Source organism: Bos grunniens, chromosome 23 (genome assembly GCF_055505025.1).
Source record: "Bos grunniens cultivar Pamir isolate PY7600 chromosome 23, Bosgru_T2T1.0, whole genome shotgun sequence".
Lineage (NCBI taxonomy): Eukaryota > Metazoa > Chordata > Mammalia > Artiodactyla > Bovidae > Bos > Bos grunniens.
In genome coordinates this window covers 16997299-17016973 of record NC_141187.1, presented here as the reverse complement: position 1 = coordinate 17016973, position 19675 = coordinate 16997299, and the positions used below count along the sequence as shown (strand labels likewise).

At 53.9% G+C, this 19675-nt stretch overlaps 2 protein-coding genes across 8 annotated transcripts in view; one reads left to right on the top strand and one right to left on the bottom strand.

The window, feature by feature from the left end:
* Positions 1–8976, top strand: part of CCND3 (cyclin D3) — a 95667-nt gene extending 86691 nt beyond the window's left edge. For 3 of the 7 annotated variants that reach the window (XM_086371615.1, XM_086371611.1, XM_086371614.1), the window contains 4 exons: positions 3338–3553; positions 6501–6660; positions 7169–7305; positions 7783–8976. In XM_086371615.1, coding sequence (XP_086227741.1) covers positions 3383–3553; positions 6501–6660; positions 7169–7305; positions 7783–7950 — 636 coding nt within the window. In that variant the 5' untranslated portion in view covers positions 3338–3382 and the 3' untranslated portion in view covers positions 7951–8976. Of the gene's footprint in view, positions 1–2115; positions 2451–2746; positions 2950–3337; positions 3554–6500; positions 6661–7168; positions 7306–7782 lie in introns of those variants that run through there. The other 4 variants (XM_086371612.1, XM_086371617.1, XM_086371618.1 and 1 more) reach the window with 3 other exon arrangements.
* A 740-nt stretch (positions 8977–9716) lies between these two features.
* On the bottom strand, positions 9717–19380 carry BYSL (bystin like). Its single transcript, XM_086371610.1, has 7 exons — positions 19049–19380; positions 14989–15145; positions 12798–12936; positions 12406–12539; positions 11673–11833; positions 11463–11565; positions 9717–10981 (listed from the first exon to the last, which is right to left on the bottom strand). Exons 1-7 carry the CDS (start codon positions 19314–19316, stop codon positions 10636–10638), a joined length of 1308 nt encoding a protein of 435 aa, XP_086227736.1. The 5' UTR covers positions 19317–19380; the 3' UTR covers positions 9717–10635.
* Positions 19381–19675: the final 295 nt, after the last annotated feature.

The window sequence follows — 19675 nt, the reverse complement described above, 5'->3', positions numbered from 1 at the left end:
AGGTACACAGCCCACATTCACACTGATATAACAAGAACTCTTGAATTTAAAAATTTATACACATTACTAATAAACCACTTTTCATCTTGCCAGTTGGTATTTTTTTTTTAAGTAGATATCTAATGTTTGTTCATTAGTTTGGTTCAGCCTTTCAGCAGGGAAATTTGGTAATAAGAACTGTATCAAAAGCCTTAGAATGTTTCATAACTTCAGATTGAGAAATTTCACTTCTAGAAATTAATTCACTTCTAGAAATAATCTTGAGTATGCACAAAAATATTACCACAAAAATATTTTACAGTATTATTTGTAATACGGAGGAACTAGAAACTACCTAAATTTCCAATAATACAGCTTTGGTGAAATACATTATGTTATATTCACTCAATGGTTTACTAGGTAGTTATTTCAAAAGTTATAGAATATTTAATGAGATGGAAAAGTGCTGACAGTACACTTTTTCGTGGAAAAAAAAAACAGTTTACAAAATAGTTTGCAATGATGTCATTCTTAAAAATATGTTTATTCATAGAACAATTTTAGAAAAATAAACATTGTCATTTTAAAGGGTTATCTGACCAACGGATGCAAGGAGCCGACTCATTGTAAAAGACCCTGATGCTGGGAAAGATTGAGGGCTGGAGGAGAAGGGGACAACAGAGGATGAGATGGTTGGATGGCATCACTGACTCAATGGACATGAGTTTGAGCAAGCTCTGGGAGATAGTGAAGGACAGGGAAGCCTGGCATGCTGCAATCCATGGGGTCTCAAAGAGTTGGATACGACTTAGTGACTGAAGAACAACAACAATCTGGATGGTGAAACTGCCAGTATTTACCATTTACTTTTTTTGTGTGACATCGGTATTTTCTGTCTTCTACAATGCATTGAATATTTCCATGATATGCAAACAACAAAAAATTTATTGTATAAAAAAGAACAATTCACTGGGACAATGCTTAGCGCAGGACTGACCTCTTTCTATAGAGTGTCATTTCTCTAGTAACTCACTTCCTTAGTGTCTCACATCCTTGGAGGACCCCAGGAGCGGCAGGGATCCCCATGGCCTCCTGCCATTTGGAGCATTACTAGAGGCTTGTGGTGTGTTTGCCTCCTGGTCACGCGGAATCCAGCTTTGGAAACACTGCAAAGTCCCAAAGCTTGGGAGGTAAAAGTGGCGCCTGGAAGATTTTATAGAATCTGAGCAAGAAACTCCTCCAGAAAGGAGCTAGTTTCTCCGCCCATCATTTCCTCAAACGGAAACTAAGGCCAACGTCAGGGTTTGTCCAAGGCCACACAGCCAACTTAGTGACAGACAAGGTGAGGCCTTGAATCCATGACCCTTCCGCCCTGTTGTAGTTCTCAAGCGTGCGGATTTAGGACTGTCTCTTCTCACACTTTAATAGGTATAGGAATCACCAGGGATCTTGTTAAAGGCAGATTTTGATCCAGTAGGTCAGGGGATAGGCCTGAGGTTCTGCTTTTCTGACCCGCTCTCAGGCAATGCAGATGTTGCTGGTTCGGGGATCAGTTTAGCCATGGGGTAGAGCAGGGATTCTGGAGGCGGATCGTCCGCTTCCCAATCCTAGCTCTGCCGCAGACGAACTATTATTATAGTTACTGCTTCAGTTTTCTCAGCTGCAAAATCAGTATAACCCACAGCTTTTTCATTAAGATTTTAATAAGTGCTCAGACCAGTCTCCCCTAAGATCTAGCTATTTTGTTATTATTTACTTTCCCTAGAGCAAGCAGCGGGTGAAGTAGGGTTTGACGAATGAATGAATAACCTTTGGGGGCGCCTGGAGTCGGGAGAAGCAAAAATGCAAGGGCTCGGAGGTGGGGGGGGAGGAGGGCGGGGAGAGGCCCACCTCCAAAGCACACTCCTCTAGCACCGGGTGGTCAGAAGGATCCGGAGCGCCCGGAAGCCGGCGGGCCCGCGCCCAGCCGACCAATGCGGCCGCCCCGGGGAGGGGGAGCGCCCGCCAGCCCTTTCCGTCCGGACGCCGGAGGCCCCGCCCCGGAGCGTCGCGACGTCTGAGCATTCCACGGTTGCTACTCGGTCGCGAGGGGCGGGGCGCCTGTCAGGGAAGCGGCGCGCGCGCGGCGGCGGGGGCGGGCTGAGGCTCGGCCGCGCAGTGCCAGCGCCAGCGCCAGCGCCACAGTCCCGCGCCCCGCGCTCTCCGGCCCGCCGCCTGCGTTCTGGCTCCCGACCCCGCACTCCAGCCCTGCCCGCGCGCTACCCGAGGATGGAGCTGCTGTGTTGCGAGGGCACTCGGCACGCGCCCCGGGCCGGGCCGGACCCGCGGCTGCTAGGGGACCAGCGTGTCCTGCAGAGCTTGCTCCGCCTGGAGGAGCGCTACGTGCCCCGTGCCTCTTACTTCCAGTGTGTGCAGAGGGAGATCAAGCCGCACATGCGGAAGATGCTGGCGTACTGGATGCTGGAGGTACCGCCCGGGCGGGTCTCCCCTCCCCCGTCACCCCCGCGTCCCGGGCTCCGGACATCCCGGGGCCGCCCTGTCGGGACATCCTGGTCCTCAGCAACAATCAGCAAGATGTTTCTGTGGCGCAGATCCCCGGGGCCTTGACTTTTCAGTCGCGCGCCCTTAGCCTGCTGCCTCCGTGCTGTCTTTTTCTTGCCCTTCTCTGACCCTGACCGCCAGGCGTTTGGCACCCCCAAATAACCCTGTCTTCGGGCCGGGAAAGCGGGGCGAGGGGCACCGTCTCCCCTCTGACTTCTCTCAAAAGTCTTCCCCCACCCCACCCCCGGTCTTCTCGGGAGAGCGCGCCTGGAAAACCCTGGGCTCGGCCGCCCCCGCCGCAGAGCCGGTTCCTTGGTTGTGTCGCGGGGGTTCTGGCGGGGAAGCCGGTGGGGGTGGCGCGCTGTTCCGGCCCTCAGGGAAATGAAAAGTGCGGGAGGCAGCCGCTGGAGTCTCCTCCCTTCCTTTTGGGTGTGTACACTGGGTGGCAGTAATGGGCGTAAGGTCCCAGTTCTCTGGCTCCTATGGGTGACTTTTCCGAGCCCCTCACCCTCGGTATGGGTTGGGGGGGATCAGCCTCAGTTTGGATTCCTGAAGGAAGGGAGCCTCTGGCGTATCCCGCCCCCCCCCCCCCCAACTCCCACCCCGGGGGAAAGGAGGCACCGCAGAGGAAGTGGGAGGGTGTCACCTTGGGGAAGGCGCATCCTGCGTGTTAGTCCTTGTCACTGTGAGTTCACCTACCCCCTCCCGTGTCTTGCTCCCCATTCCACTTCCCTTCAGCGTACCGCACCCCCCGCCTTTAGTTGCTGCTGCGTTTCCTAAGCCTCTGCCCCCGAAGTGACTATGCGCCCTCCCCCAGGTGTGTGAGGAGCAGCGCTGTGAAGAGGAAGTCTTCCCCCTGGCCATGAACTACCTGGATCGCTACCTGTCCTGCGTCCCCACCCGAAAGGCGCAGTTGCAGCTCCTGGGTGCGGTCTGCATGCTGCTGGCCTCCAAGCTGCGCGAGACTACGCCCCTGACCATCGAAAAACTGTGCATCTACACCGACCACTCTGTCTCTCCCCGCCAGCTGCGGGTGCGTGCATACCCTCCCCACCTCGCAGCACCCCTGCCTTCTTCCTCACGTACCAGGAGGAGGAAAACTAAGACTTCCGGAGGCTTTCTGCCCCTGGGCAGGGTAGCAGCTATTTTTTTCTTTTGACAAAAGATGGGACAGTGTGGTGTGATGGTCAGGGTGGCCCCAGTTCAGGCTTGCACTGCCAGCATGAACCAGATCCCCTCGTCTTGACCTCCAGGGGGTGCCACTCCTTCATGGTCTTTCCCCCAGATAGCAACAAGTCAAACTGCGTGTCTACAGTCACTAGTACTTTGCCTCTGGGTTTACACAGCCACCATGAGTTATTTATTGGCAGCAGCAGGACATGCCTGTGCACCCCCACTGGAGTGGGGGAGTGGAATGTGCTTCACGTGGGGGAACGGGCCGCCCTGGTTGAGCCTTGTCTCCCAGTGTGTGGACTTTGTGATCAAAAAGTCTCCCAGATCCGATTAAAGCCAGGCCCCAGCTGCTGTTAAGGAAGGGCCTAGGAGTTCCATCCCACTTTGCTTCCTTCCTTCCTTTTATATCCCAGGAGAACCAGCTCCTTCCCTCATTCTCCATTCCCTAGTCTCACCCTGAGAAACTCTGCTCTCAGAAGCAGCTGCTTCAGGCCTGGTGGAATCATCTTTTCCCCTTTAGCCAAAGGCCAGTGCTGAGGCACAGACTGGGGCTGAACTGCAGCTGCTTCCGATGTGATAATGATGCCCTCTCCCCTGGCCCACCCACCCTGACCAAGGTCTTTCATAACCCTGTGGGGAGCTGCTGTCACTCCTGTGGTTTGGGAAGTGGCTCCCTGGGCCTCTTGCTGGGAACTTGGGCTGGGCTCTTCCCGAGGCAGGGCAGGGGAGTCATGGTTCTCTTTCCCCACTGAGCCTGGAGAGGAGGTGGGGAGTTGCTTGGATCTGGAAGAGGTTATTTGGGAGCGTGCAGATCATCTCCCGGGGGACCCAGGGGAGAGGGGTGAGCTGGCACCTTCCTCCACCTTGCTCTACAGCGGTCGAGTCTTCTCTTGACCCGAGAGGAGAGGCATCTCTGGGCCCCATCTCCCGGGGAGGAGGGCAGCGTGCTGGCTGCTGTGATTGGCTGGCCAGGAAAGCCAGGGTACTGGGGCCCCTGAGTGCTGCTTGTCGGGGAACGGGATTCCTCTTCCTGCCAAGTAGCTCTCCGAGATGGGAGTAGGAGGCCAGAGTTGGGAATCTGGGAGGCTCCACAGCTCTTTGTGATGAATCTGGTAGTTTTGGGCAAGTCTGAAGGTGGAGCTGGTTTCCAGGGCTAGGAGAGCAAGATGTTTCTGGAGGAGTTTGGGCTAGTGGAAGGGGACTTCGTTTTTGTGAAAAGATTAGCATGGGATGTGTGCCTTTATGTGAGGGCAGTTTTTCAGAACAGGCCAAAAGTCCTCTCCTCCCACTCCCCCTGCATGAGCTGGGGGTGGAGCATGCCGATCGATGACTTCCTAGAAGGTCAGAGTCGGAAGGGACATCAGAGAGCTCCGGTCAGTCCAAATAATCCTTGTCACAAAGAAGGTGGGGGCCCTTCCAGAGGAGGAAGGAAGGGTCCTGGCTCAGTGTTGCGCTGAGGGTGATGAGGTGTTCTAGGGCTCAGGTGGCCTCAGAGGTGAGGGATGTGATGGAAGCTGCTAGGGGTGTGTTCTCTGTCAAGTGAGGACTGAGATTCTCAGAGATATTCTGCCCAGATGGAGGGTAAGGTGGCCACCCTCCCCCCACGCAGGACCCTATGCGTCCCCACTCCGAGCTGCCTTCCAGATGTTTCCTTGGATGCTGGATGCTTTTTGTTGACTTCTGAGTTAGGAGTTTGACCCCTGGAATAAGCGCGGGGAGTAGAATGCTAACTTCTCTGCTCAACAACTTCTGGCTCTAGGCCGGGCTGATTTCTGTGAGGCTTTGTGAGAGGCTGAAGATCATGACACCTAGGTGGGGGCCAGGAGCGGGGCAGCTGTGACAGAGGGCCGAAAAGAGATTGGGTGGGGTTGCCATTTCTACCCCACTAAGGGGTCAAACCCGTGAGTTCCTTCCTGAGATAAAACAATGAAGAAATCCTCCTGTGTGCAACTCAGAAATAGGGCCAGGGCTGGGAACCCCAGAGGAGTGGACTGGGTGGGGCTCTCAGTCTCCTTCAAGGACCCAGCAGTAGTAGGGAGGCTGGGACTGATGGAGAGATGGTTTGGGCCCTCAGGGATCATCACCTGGACGCATCCTGTCTGCCTTGACCTCCACTTCTCCCCCTGAGACTCAAATGACACTAGGCACTGGGTTTCAGCCAGAGAGGTGGAGTGGGGTGCTCTATTTCAGCCCCCCACCCCAGTGTCCCCCCAAGGGGATGTGGGTTGGGTTGGGCAACCTCCACTTTGAGGAACCTCGGGGTTGGCTCAGGGGCTGTGTCAGAGGAGGAAGGGCCTCATGCTCACCCCAGTTTCTTCAAGAGGTGTGGACTTAGCGGGCATGCTGAGTTGGGGGAGAGGCTAGCGATCTCCCCTTTCACATATCCTTGGGATTATGGAGAGTCTTTCTGCTTCATGCCAGAAGAGCCTCCAGTTCCTGGTGATGGTGGTCTGCAGACTTTTCTTTCAACCATGACTGGAGGCCTGCTCAGAGCCTTGCAGGAAGTTGAGAAAAGGCCTGGACTGTTGGACCCCAAAAAGATAACCCAGCAGGATTAAAAGAGGCAATTTATGTAAAGCATGTAGTTCTGGCATCTAGGAAGTTGATCAATAGATGCTCAAAGCAAGTGCCCCGAGCTGTTCCCTGCCCTGGACTCCCCATTCCACAGCGCCAGTCCTGAAGTTCAAAAGCAGACCTAGAGTCTTGACCTTCAAGTGTGATGGGCTTCGCTCCCTGTGAGACTTCCACTTTACTTCCTCCCCTTCCCTTCTTCAGCCACTGAGCCCGCCCTCTTCCTCTGCCTCCAGGATTGGGAGGTGCTGGTCTTGGGGAAGCTCAAGTGGGACCTGGCCGCAGTGATTGCCCATGATTTCCTGGCCCTGATTCTGCACCGGCTCTCTCTGCCCCGCGACCGACAAGCCTTGGTCAAGAAGCACGCCCAGACCTTTTTGGCCCTCTGTGCTACAGGTAAGAGTCCCACACACACATGTGCCAAGCCAGGGAAATCAGAAGACTTGGAAGGGTGAGAGGGAACTAGGAGATTCAGTTTATAACTTCCAAATTTGTGAAAATTCTATCCTCTGAGCCCCCAGTATCAATACAGGAAAGCAGCAGAGCTGTCTGGGATCTCAGAGATGCTGCAGCCCCCCACCCCCACCCCCCACCCGAGTATGTAGCTGGAGACACCAAGGGCTTAGAGAGAAGTGACTTGCCCAGGCTGTCTCAGTGACTAAGCCAGGCCGAGAACCCAGGTCTCTTAACCTTAATTTTGTGTCCATACCAGGAAGAGACCCATTCACTGGTTCCTGGCCTGGATCACTTACTACACTGACCCTCTCCCCGGCTGTTCTTACACCACTCACTGCCGGGGTGTCCCGGTATACCTGTGCTCTATTCATACAGCCTGGCACTTTCTGGGAAATAGAAGGTGCACGCTGGTATTCATCCTTGCCTCCTGGTCCCTTCTCTCTCTTAGACTACACCTTTGCCATGTACCCCCCATCCATGATTGCCACAGGCAGCATCGGAGCTGCAGTGCAAGGCCTGGGTGCCTGCTCCACATCTGGGGACGAGCTCACGGAGCTGCTGGCAGGGATCACAGGCACTGAAGTGGTGAGTGCTGGGCAGCTGGGCAAATGGCCTCAGCTCATGAGGTAGCACTTTCCCCGGAGCTTCCAGCAGAGGGTGCTGTGGACCACCCCCAGCCTGGTCTCCACTCCAGGTTTCAAGTGCCCCACCTTTGCGGCTTCTGTGGTCTTTTATCTCCTGCCTTGGTCTGGAGAAGAGCAAGTGTTGCGGGTGGGCCGAAAGGCATTGCCCCTGGGTACCCTTTTCTTGCCAAGCAGTATGCAGGAGTGGGGGTGGAGGATTCAGTGTCAGATGTAGGGCCGCTCTCACACCCTCTTGCCACATCCTCTTGCCAGTTTCTGAGAACTGAAGGCTGATTCCTGGGGTTGGGCCGTGGCCTAACCTCCCCAGACTTCCCTGTGTGCTGGGAGGTGTCCTCCTGTACCTGCTGCCTGCTGCAGGTGGAGGGGGAGAAGAAGGGGTGGGAAGCGGACCTTTCTCACCACTCCCCCTTGTCCCCAGGACTGCCTGCGGGCCTGTCAGGAGCAGATTGAAGCTGCCCTCAGGGAGAGCCTCAGGGAAGCCGCCCAGACCTCTCCCAGCCCAGCGCCCAAAGCCCCCAGGGGCTCCAGCAGCCAGGGGCCCAGCCAGACCAGCACTCCTACAGACGTCACGGCCATCCACCTGTAGCCCTGGAGAGGCCCCCTCGAGTGGCTGCCGACAGCAGGAGGGGACCCTACCACCCCCTCCCTGGCTGCAGGAACGGAATCATGCCACAGCTGAAGCCTGAGGGGGCTCCTTCCCCTTGTCCCTCGCCAGCCAGAGGGGTCAGGTCCTACCTATCCTTGCAGTGTGCACTAAGGGGCCTGGCCGGCCACGGCTGGGGGCCAGTCCGGCTCCTCCTCCTGCCTGCATCCAGCCAGCTCAGCTCTCCCGGGGGGTTGGCCGGGCTGGCCAGAGATGACATTCAAGTTTAATACATGTATCAGCATTCCTTTCTAGGGGCTACCTTATCTGGGGCTCTCAACTGCCAAAATTGAACCCGAGCCCCTGGCAGAGACAGCTTGGAGTCCTAACCACTGGACCGCCAGGCGATTCCCTACTTACTGCATTTGGATTGGGGTCTTTCTGAAGAAGCCTCACATGTTTTAGATACACATGAGGGGCAAGAATGGACATCCCCTCTCCAAGCACTTGGAGGCCCTGCATAATCCTAGCTGCTCCTAGGAGGGGCCCCGGCCACCGTCCAGGGGCAGGAACCAACCTCCTTGCTTTGCTTTCTGCTCAGCTTCTCCTGTGTGATTGGGGGGAGGGGGGTGTTAGTACGGAAGGAAGTTGTTTTAATTTATTAATTACTTTGAGTACAACTGTATGAGGGTGTGGTGGGGCCCTTCTCCCCCCGCCACAGGGGTGGTAACCCTGGCGGTTGCTGTATTCCTCCCCTCTGCTACTCGCTAGAGGATCTTCGTGGCCAAGGAGCTGCTATGCCTGGAGTGGGGCCATGCCCTCCTTCCCCTTTGGCCCTCTGCCCCATCCTCCAGGAGCGGGGGGGCGTTGCGGAATGAAGCAGGGGATGACCTGGTGATGACCAAGCCCCCTGTCCGGAGAGGGAGGCAGGCCCTGTTAACACAGGTCTTTCCTGAGGCCACAAGGTCCAGGCTGGTGGCCGAGGACCATCATGCTACCTTTATAATAAAGATTCTGGAATAAAATTGACTTTGGCTTCTTGGATTAGAGGGCAGTCTGTGGGAAAGCCTATTTCTAGACTGCATGGGGTAAAAGGCAGAAATCAACGTCTGGAGCAGGGGTTGTCACACCTTTTCCGTCTTGGGCCAGAGTACATACCTCAGGCTTTGTGGGCCATCTGGTCTCTGCCTGTGTTATCCGAAGTTCTGCTGTAGAACCTGATGGGCACGTTTCTAAAAAGCACTGCGCCATGCAAAACAACACAATTCAAGCCACATGGCTTATGGGGAAAATGGGGCTTGAGACAATACTCAAATACTCAATGAAGGACACTTTTTTTTAAAGATAGTGTTTTTACACATTAAATGGCTAAGAAACACATATGGTAATAAATATGGCCCTTTATCTTGAAAAACAAACACCTGAAGTTGGCTGTGGAAGCAGAGGTTGGAAGGATGTGGAAGGCAGGTTGTGACACCAGATGTGGGTGTGGTGCCAACCCACAAGGTGAGCTCGGGGCGTTGGCACAGATCTGAGGTATGTGCGTTTTGTGTATCATCTGGCTTGGCGCAGTGGGGGTAGCTTTTTGCTTTCATCTAGTGTCTCAAGACAAAACTATATATATGAAATTTGCTTTATGACCAAATAGAGTACTTAGGTTGGAACAAACTCATATTTGCAAAAGCAAGTAACAGGGTTCTAGCCAGGCCGCACTGGTCTCTGCTGCAGGAGCAGTGAAAGCAGTCAGAGGACCTGGAAGTGGATGGATGTGGCTGTGTCCCAATAAAACTTTATTTAGGGATACTGAAGCTTAAATTTCATATAATCTTCACCTATCACAAAATACTGCTGTTTTTTTCCACCTCCCCCAACAACCATTTAAGATGTAAAAATCACTTTTCTCTCATGGACTATAAGAAAACAGGCATACACAACCCTGATTTACCAACCCCTGGTTGAATGCTTTCATTGGCTAAGAAAGTTAGAAAGGGAACTAACTGGTCTGGTGGTGACCCTGGGTCTGACCTTTCTCATCCTGAATTTCCACCTTCCTCTAGGTGCTTTCTTGTAGCTCTTCCAACCAATCTGAGACCTCCTCGTGTTCGAACAACCTCCTGGTTGCTGGCATTGTCCCCAAGTAGCTTGTGTCAGGGGCAGGTAAAGGCTGTGCCCTCTAGGGGCTGGCAGGGTGGGAACAGCCTAGAGAAGACTTGTAGAATAAGGTGGGGGAAGTGCATGGCTCCCTTGTAAATAGGTAAGAATCCACTGCTGTGCATGAGAGGGAAGCAGTGCTTGCTTCCAGCAAAACAAGGAAAGCAAAGATCTCCATCCATCACATCAAAACACTGACATTCAATAAATACCTGCCTTTTGTCTTTATCCACCTCCCAGTGACCTGACACAACAGCCTGAAAGGAAGTACCCATTCCATCCCTAGCTGGGACCTGGGAGTGCTGGGCTGTGGGACCTCAAGTCAGGTCCCAGAACTGAGCAGGTATGCAGGCCTAGAACGCAAGAGGGAACCGGCCCTACTATGGCCCCCTGTTGAGAACTGGGGAGTCAGAGGCCCGAGACCTGTCTTGGCCCTGATCCGGGTCTTCAGCTGTCAAGGCTCAGAATCACCTCCAGTCACCAGCAGGGATCCTGGAGTCCTTCCACGCTCCGCAGACCCGGACGAGCGCTGCATCCTCACTCCATGGTGACGGGAACATCTTCTACATCTCGGGGGACGGCACTCTGCAACTCACGCCTGATCTCCGGGGACAGCTGGGGGTGGGGCTGCAGCCGGAGCAGTTCCAGGAGGGCCTCCTTCTGCTCCGTGGCCAGGTCGGCCTTGTAGCGCTGGACCAAAGTCAACAGGCACTGGTGCCAGAGCACGGGCAGCTCACGCTTCTCTGTCCGGAAGCCCAGGAAGTGGAAGACCAGGGCGTCCAGCACTCGGTAGGGCAGCGCGTACTTCTTGTCCAGCAGCAGCCGCAGGAAGATGCTGTTGGCCCCGCTGTACTCCATCTCTGCAATTTTCAGCATGGCCGCACTAATGGGGAAGGGAGGCAGGGAAACGCTGGGGAAAGCTTCTCCTTACCCCGGCCCTGCCACGGGCCCCTAAATTGTGCTGTCCCTAAAGGGAAATCTCTGCATTCTTCTCCCCTCCCCTAACTCCCTCGACCTGTTACCAGGGCTATGCTGACTCACGCCAAATCCCCATGTCTGGCTCAGACTGCTTCTGTCTCAGAGTGTGTCCAAATGTCTCTGCCCCAACCTACTTTCTTCCCATGTTCCCCTCTTTCTCATTCATTCATTCAACTCTTTACTGAGCACCTAGCATGTGCCAGGCCCTGGGACCTTGTTCCCACGGGACTGACATTCTTGTGGAGTTATCATATACCATCGACTTACCCGCAAACCCAAAGGCTTATGCTTGACTCCTTCCCCATGTGTCCCCACCCCGCCCCGAGTCCTGGGACTCTGCTGTCGAAATGGGCTGATCTGTGGTCCTGCACACCCCGCAACACTACCTGGAGTGCAGCACGGGGATGGAGCACTTGGTGATGATGCTGCCCACGATGATGGCTTCCCGGAGGGTACAGGTGCCCGACTCGCACAGCGGGATCAGGATGCCTGGGGAGGGGCAGAGGGGCACAGTCACTAGCAGTCCAGAGTGAGAGAAAGGAGGTCCTGCAAGAGCTCTGGCCCTGCCCTTTCTTAATCGCCTCCTGGGTCCCCACCTTTAAACCAGGCTCCAGGCTTGAACAGGGCCTTCTTCAGGGCCATGTAGAGGTGGAAGTTGAGTCGTTTGTACTCAGCAATGTCATCTCGTACCCGGGGGAGCAGAACCAGGTTATAGAAGCGCTGGGCCATCCGTTCCTTTAGGTTAGAGGCAAAAATCCTAGTGGTTTTGGAAGGAAGGGGGAAGATCCCAGGTCAGCTGATAGAACTGGCCCTTCAAATACCACTGCGGATGATATTTGCATGCAAGAGATCAGAGGGTCCGGGGAGGGAGCCGGGTGTGTGCAGCACCCAGGTCAGATTAGAGAGGGAACAGGAGGGGCTGCAAGATGTACCTGAATGGGGGTGAACACTGTCTTCAGGTGAGCCAGAGCTCTGCAGACAGACAGGAACCAGCTGTTCACCTTCCCCTCTCTTTCAGGGGTCCCCTGTACCCTGCTGTGACCAGGGACCTGCACACGCCTGGGGAGCCACAGACTTTTGAGGCCACCCTGACACTGCAGGGTTGTGTCCCTGTAGTTAGGCGCGTCTCCCCTAGAAACTCATCACAGGACGTTCTTAACAGGACCTTGACCCCAGAACAGGAAACAGGAAAAGCTGGGGAAGTGATGCCATAAAGAAGCACAAGAGAGCTCTGGGAGGGAATGTAACGACAAAGAGAGGGAAAGCCTGTCCTTCCCACACCCAGCCTGCCCTATTGACCCAAGGCTGCCCCACTCCCATCAGCTCTACCTTGTGGCTTGGTACATGGCAGCAGCGGTCCAGGCCTCAGGCTCTGTGATGTAGAGGATCTGCTCCCAGTTGGAGAGGGCAGGGATGATCTTAAATGCCTTGGGCAGTTTCCCACTGCGGTACTTAGACAACACCTGCAGAGGGGGGAACAGAACCATCGTCATCGCTGCTTGTCAGGCGCCCATCTGAGTTCCTCGCATCCATTAACTCACTCAATCCTCACAACCATCCTGTAAGGAGGTTCTAGTATCATCCTCATTTTTCAGTGGGGAATTGAGATTAGAGTCATAGCGGGGAGCAGGACCCCTGAGCCTGCCCTCAGCCTACAAGAGATGTGGGCCCCCAGAGCCCTGGTGGGGGTGTCCCGTCATGGCTCTCCTCTCAGTCCTTACCTCCCGAACCCCTCTGTAGACCTCTAGGACGCGGGGGTCCAGCTGGGGCACAGGGAAGCCTGAGACCTCGGACATGACTGTTTCGACTTCCGTCTGCTTCTCAGTTAACTTCTCCATGATGATGTCAGCCAGGGTGCGCCTGGGGGAACAGGAGGGAGTGGGCAGCAGGGCCACGCTCTCAGTCTAGGGAGCTCTGGACGCCCCACACCGTCTCTCGAGAGCCCTGATAAACCTGCAACCTTGCTGGGATGCATGACCTCAATCCCCACTGGGCCTACCCACCCAGCAAAGAATCCCTGCAGAGCACAATGGACCAGGCAGTCATCCAGCTTAGGATGGAGCTTCAAGTTGCATGGAGGGGAGGAACCTGGGCTCTGAAGGTGACTGACTGCTGGGTTCAGGTCATGGCTCCTCCGCTCCCTGTGTGACCTTGGGCAGGCTACTCTGCCTCTCTAAGCCTCAGCTCCCTCCCTTATAAAACAGGGATGGTAACATACCTACCTACATAAAGTTAACACATGGAATAAAACCCTGTTCTGACCTCTTCAGAGTGCCAGACGCACCTCAGTGATATACTGAGATTTCTGGGAGCTGGGATCATTAGGGAGAGAGCATGGCATACCCTCTCCCCTGTTTCAATTTATTAAAATTGATGGGGAGAGGTCCAAGATGAATAATCTGTTTATCCCAGCCTCCTTACACACAATCTGACTGTGATGATTCAGAATTATCATTACATTGGGCTTCAGTACGATAAGGGCATCTTCAGGGGCTGCTGAAGTCTATTTAAAAACCACTCCTGTCTTTGGAGGGCAGGACTTCCCAGATGTCCCCTTCCACCATAGCACTTTAAAGCAATGTATGGCAGAAGCCAGACATTCCCTTGTACCATCTATGCGACAGACATGGTAACCAATAGGCAGAGGGATCAGTAACCCATCCTCGGTCTCAGAGCTCTTGAGTGGGGGAAAGAGTCAAAGCCTGGTCTTTCAAGGTCTGAAGGTCAGGTACCTTACAGTATATGCATGCCCCCCAGCTAAGCTGCCTCTGACTGCTGAGTCCACGTGGATCTAGTCGGCTCTCTGCAGACACCGGCTGTCGCCCCTCAAACTGTCAGGACCCCCTGTTCCTAGCCGTTTTACTCTTCTGTTGAAAACCATCCCGCCGAGCTCATCAGAATGAGCTGCCAAGGCAGAGGTATTACGGGTGCTGAGTGAGAACCTGAGAGGCTCTCTGGAGAGACCAGCACACGTTCTGTGATATCCACCTTGGATCCTGGGCGGCAAGCTGGGAAAGGGACTTGTGCCTTCACTGTGCCCTCAAATACACGGCCGAGGAACTCGCCGTTCAGCCCCGTCTTTCGTAGCGTAAATAGCGCTAATAGTATACTAATGATGCCAGCGTGCGTGAACCCACAACCAACCTGAGGGACCAAGCACAGTGTCATCTCAGCAGCAGAGTGGTTGAGGGCCCTCATCGGAGGCGCCTCTCTCCTGGGCCCAAACCCCGGGATCCGGAGCCTGACTGTAGCAGCTTAAAAACCTGCATGTTTTTGACCCAGCATAGCGGTTCTAATTTGTTCTCATCTGGGGGATGATTCTGTGCTTTGGGGGACACCTGACAGCATCCGGCGACATCTCTGGTTACCACAGACTGGGGGAGCGGGTCACTACTGCTGTCCGGCGGGTGCAGGTCAGGCATGCTGTTTAACAGCCGACACCGCACAGGACAGCCTCCCCAGAAGAGACCTATCCAGCCCCGAATGCCAGTGGTGCAAGGGCTGGAAAACCCTGGATAAAATGACAGCCGGGGTATGAAAGAGATGTGGCCAAAGAAACCGAGCCTACTGCTAAGAAAACTGAGCATACCAAGACCAAATGCAACGGGGCGGATCGCCCAGAGACAGAATAAGGCCTGGCAGTGACGTCACCAGGCAATCCAGGCAGTTCTAAGACAGGTGGACAGAGGGCGGGAGCTATCTTGAGTCTGCATCGTTGCCATTCAGAGCAGTCCTTAGAGGATGCGCCACTTTCGTCAAGGTGGCTCCCCAAACTGGCAAAGCTCAGGCCCTTCCCAGAGATGGGGACTCAAAACTCTGCCAGAGCATACGCTTCTCTGCATCTCATGTTTCTTTCCTACGCAGTTGCTACGAGGACCTGCTCTCCCAAATCCCGGGCCGTGCCAGCCCTACCTGGCAGGAGGGTTCTGGTTCATGAACATCTCAATGGCACGCTCATCCTCGGGGTCCACGACCACCTCCGCCTGATAGCCCGGCCCTGCCCTGGTGGCAGCCTGCTCCAGGGTGGGCCACTCCTCGTCGTCTGACCCATCCTGCGGCACGCCTGGACCTGGAAGAGGGAGATGAAATGGGTGAGCAAGGCCAAGCGGCGGGTGAGGAATTCAGAGGTCAACTCAACTCTAACCATTATGGTTATGGTCCGGGCCTCACATGCTTCTAATAAATGCACGCTACCTTCCAGTCCCCAGGGGTGTGCAATCCTGCTTGAGAACCCAAATGTACACGTATGAACCGAAGAGACAGTGATAACAGCCTCATTCAAGACTCAAACGAGAGCGAACACACTAAACTGTTATACAACATACATAACCGCCATGACCGTAAGGAGTAGGTACTATTATCATACCCAGTTTCAGATGGGGATGCTGAAGCACAGAAAAGTTGACTGACTTGCCTACCGCAGGCAGTCTGCGTCTAGATTATACATTCACCACCTCTCTCTTACACACATGGCAGGGCTTGATTAGTGTCAAAATGAGCGGCAGAGACGATGTATACCACAGGTACTCAGAAGAGACGATGGATGCGAAGGATGCCTAGGCTCTGGATGGGCAGTATGGGAGCTGGAGGAGCGTGCTCTAGACCTGGGTAACACTGGCAGGAGGGCTTGCTGGGAAGCCCAAGAGTGCCTGCTAGGAATTCTCTGGTGGTCTAGTGGTTTGGACTCCATGCTTTCACTGCAAGAAGCGAGAAGTACAATCCACGCCATGGTTGGGGAACTAAGATCCCACATGGCCTGAGTGCAGCACACACACACAGAAAACCCCAGATACTGTGTGATAAAAGTTAAATAAAGGGGGAGGGTTACACGTACCAGACGCTCTGTCTTCACGTGCTAACAACCCCCAAATCTGTGCCTGTAGGGTTACAGTCTCTCTCTGCTCCAGACCCTAACAGCAGCTGCCTCCTGTACAGCTTGTTCACGGACGACCCACGGGCACTACGATCTTGTCTGTCACTCCCGTTCCCTCCTAGGTCTACTCACCATGTTCCACATCTAAGTCAGTGGGAGCACCACCCAGTCCATGCTAAGCCAGAACCTAGGCGGCAGGCCTGCCTCGTCCACTGCCCCCACTCCCAACACCCAATCAACTACCAAGCCCTTTCCCACTGAACCTCACACAATTTCTCTCAAAGCTTTCACAGCCCTGTCAAAGCCTAGGTCAGTATCACCTCTTGTCTAGATTAACCCAACAGTCCCCTAAGTGGTCTCCTTAGTCTCTATTCGTTTTCCACTCTTCAGGGCAGCCACTGAGACTTTTGTAACTTTTGCTCTTATCTACCTCACCACCATTCAGTAAACGCTGAGAGTGCCTACCGTATGTGAGGCACTGTTCTGGGTGCCAGAAATATATCAGCAAACAAGAGAAAGACATTTTGCCCTTACAGAACTTGCGTTCTAATGGTTGGACACAGACAATGAACTAATATGATATAGGTTATGTTCAAAAAAACACAAATGCCACGACAAAGAAATACAGCAGAGTAGAGAAGTTGTGATGTGGAGACAGGGGTGATGTGTTGCAGTTTTTAATGGAGTGGTCAGGATAGGCCTCTCTGAGCAGATAAAGAATTAAGGGAGGAAACCAACAGGAGTATAAAGACAGAAGGCCCCGCCAGGGTGAAGGCCCTGACTTGCCATGTTTAAGAAGCGATGAAGCCTATATGAATGGACTTGAGTTGATGATACCATCCAACCATCTCATCCTCTGTTGTCCCATTCTCCTCCTGCCTCCAGTCTTTCCCAGCATCAGGGTCTTTTCCAGTGAGTTAGCTCTTCGCCATCAGGTGGCCAAAGTATTGGAGCTTCAGCTTCAGCACCAGTCCTTCCAGTGAATACTCAGGACTGATCTCCTTTAGAATTGACTGGTTTGATCCAGATGGAGAGAAGAGGGCAAAGGGAAAGGAGCAGGAGAGGTCAGACTGACAACAGGTGAAGATCATATAGGTCTCTGTAGATCAGGTAATCCTCAAGGTGCTGAGCTGAGAGTAGACTGTGGCAGATACGGGATACTCGCTAAGAGGCTACTGCAATCGTCCAGGTGAGAGATAACTGTGGTTTGAACAGGATGCTGTTCCAACATGGTGCCAAGTGATCTGATTCTGGATATATTTTTAAGGTAGACTCAACAGGACTTCCTAATTGTTTGGATATGGAGCGAGAAAGAGACAAGTCTGAGTTTTCTGTCTGGAGCAAATGGAAGGACATCGTGTCATTAATTGAGATGAAGTAGATTGGGAGTGGAGCAGGTTTGGCAAGGTGGTCAGGATTTCTGTTCCGGACATGCTAAATCTGAGATGTTTCTTAGACTTCAAATTGGAGAAGCTAAAGAGAGAGCTGAAATATAAGAATATGGGTTTCATGGAAGAGATGGAGGCTGGAATATGAACTTGGAAGCAGTTACCAAATAGACAGTATTTAAACCTTGAACCTGATGACAGCACCAGAGAAGTCATCAAAGGTGAACAGAATAGCTCCAAGGATGCAACGCTATGGCACTACAGTAAGAGGTTGGCGATAATTGAGGAGTCAGCAGAGGGAGCTCCCTGGTGGCCTAGTGTAAGGATTCTGGGCTTTCACTGCGGGGGCTCAGGGTTCAATCACTGGTGGGGGAACTGAGATCCCACCAGCCAGGCGTCAGGAGGGGGAGAATAGGAGCCAGCAAAGGATACTGAGAGGTGGGTGCACGTCCTCAGCCGTGTCTGACTTTTTGCGGCCCTGTGGACTTTTCCTGACTATAGCCTGCCAGGCTCCCCTGTCCATGGATTCTCCAGGTAAGAATACTGGAGTGGGTTGCCATTTCCTTCTCCAGGGGATTTTCCTGACCCAGGGATCGAACCAGCATCTCTTGCATTGGCAGGTGGGTTCTTTACTACTGCACCGCCTGGGAAGCCCACTGAGAGGTGAAAAACTAGCAAAACAGGGATGTGATGTCTTCGAAGTGCAGTAAAGATACTGTAGCAAGGAGACTAGTGTTTGTGAATGCTGCTGCTGCTAAGTCACTTCAATCGTGTCCGACTCTGTGTGACCCTATAGACGGCAACCCACCAGGCTCCCCCGTCCCTGGGATTCTCCAAGCAAGAACACTGGAGTGGGTTGCCATTTCCTTCTCCAATGCGTGAAAGTGAAGTTGCTCAGTCCTGTCCGACTCTTGGCGACCCCATGGACTGCAGCCTACCAGGCTCCTCCATCCATGGGATTTTCCAGGCAAGAGTACTGGAGTGGGGCGCCATTGCCTTCTCCGTTTGTGAACGCTGCTCGCAGACAAATGAAAGATGAGTGTTGAGAAATGGATTAAGCAGCTTGGAGGTCAACACTCTCAGAGTAATAACAAAAATAAATGACCATCTTTTAAATAATCTCACTCCCTTTCTGGCCCTTAAACAATATTGTTCTTTGTGCTCAGAGCACTCCCCACTTTTCAGTTCTCAGCTCAACGGTCATGCAACCTGGGAAACCTGACTCCCAAGACTAATGCTATTGTCAGAGAAACTGTACTTTATCACGAGTGCATTATTCTAATTGCTTACTTAATTCTCTCTCTCTTGGGCTACCCTGTAAGATCCTGACGTCAGGTATACCTTTATCCTGTTTACATTTTTTTATCTAAACTCCTAGCACGGCTGGATGTGCGTAGTAGACATTCCATGATTACTTACAAAACACATAAATAAATGCTAGGAGAACTTAGCGGCGTGAGTAACCACTTCCTGTTGGCCTAACCTCCGGGATGCCTACAAGAGTGCCACTCTAAGGAGTGGGCGTGGAGGGCTCCGGCAACCCTCAATCTGCCCCAGAGCTGGGTCTTCCACCCCAACACCTTTGCCAAGGGCTCAGTTTGTATGTGTGTGTGTGTGTTTTTAAATTCCAAGCTATTCCCCTGCCGGACACCCTTCAGCCGTTCACCCCAGCTACCCACCCTCCTCCTTGTACCCCATCCCCGCCACTCACCAAGCCGCGTAGTGCGCTCCCGCGGCACTGCGGGCCTGTCCCCGCTCCCATGCTCGGCCTCGAGCTCCTCTTGCTGCTGCCGCGCTTGCTGCAAAATCCGTCGGGTCAGCCGGGGCCCCACGTACTCTTCCTCCTCGTCTCCGGTTCCGCGACCCCGCCGTTTTTCTCGGGTTCCTGCCCGCACCGCGTCCCCAGCCAGGATCTGCTCGGCCAGCGGCGCATGCTTTTCCTGAACCCCGGCCCCGCGGGCCGCCTTGAACTTGGGCATTTTTCTAGAAAACCGGGCCGTGAAGTTTCCCACGTGGGTATGGAGGGAAAAAGGCCCCGAGTGCGCTTGCGCAGTAAACACCCAGCACCCAAGAGCCCACCGGAGCTCACAGCGCCCCCTCGCGTCTGGAGGTCGGGTGTGCCAGAAGCCCCATCCCACCCACCAAAAAGAGCTCACGGGTCCTGGAGCTGGGTCCTCCCGAATTTAACGTTGGCTTCTCTAAGTGGTTGTAGTCCAAGCTACACTTTCCTAGTTTCATGGGTCTGGGTCCAGGGTGCCCAGGCGAATGGGAATTCCCTGAGCGGCGAACCGGGGGATGGGGGGCGGGGCGGAGTCGGACAGTGACGTCACCGAAGGAC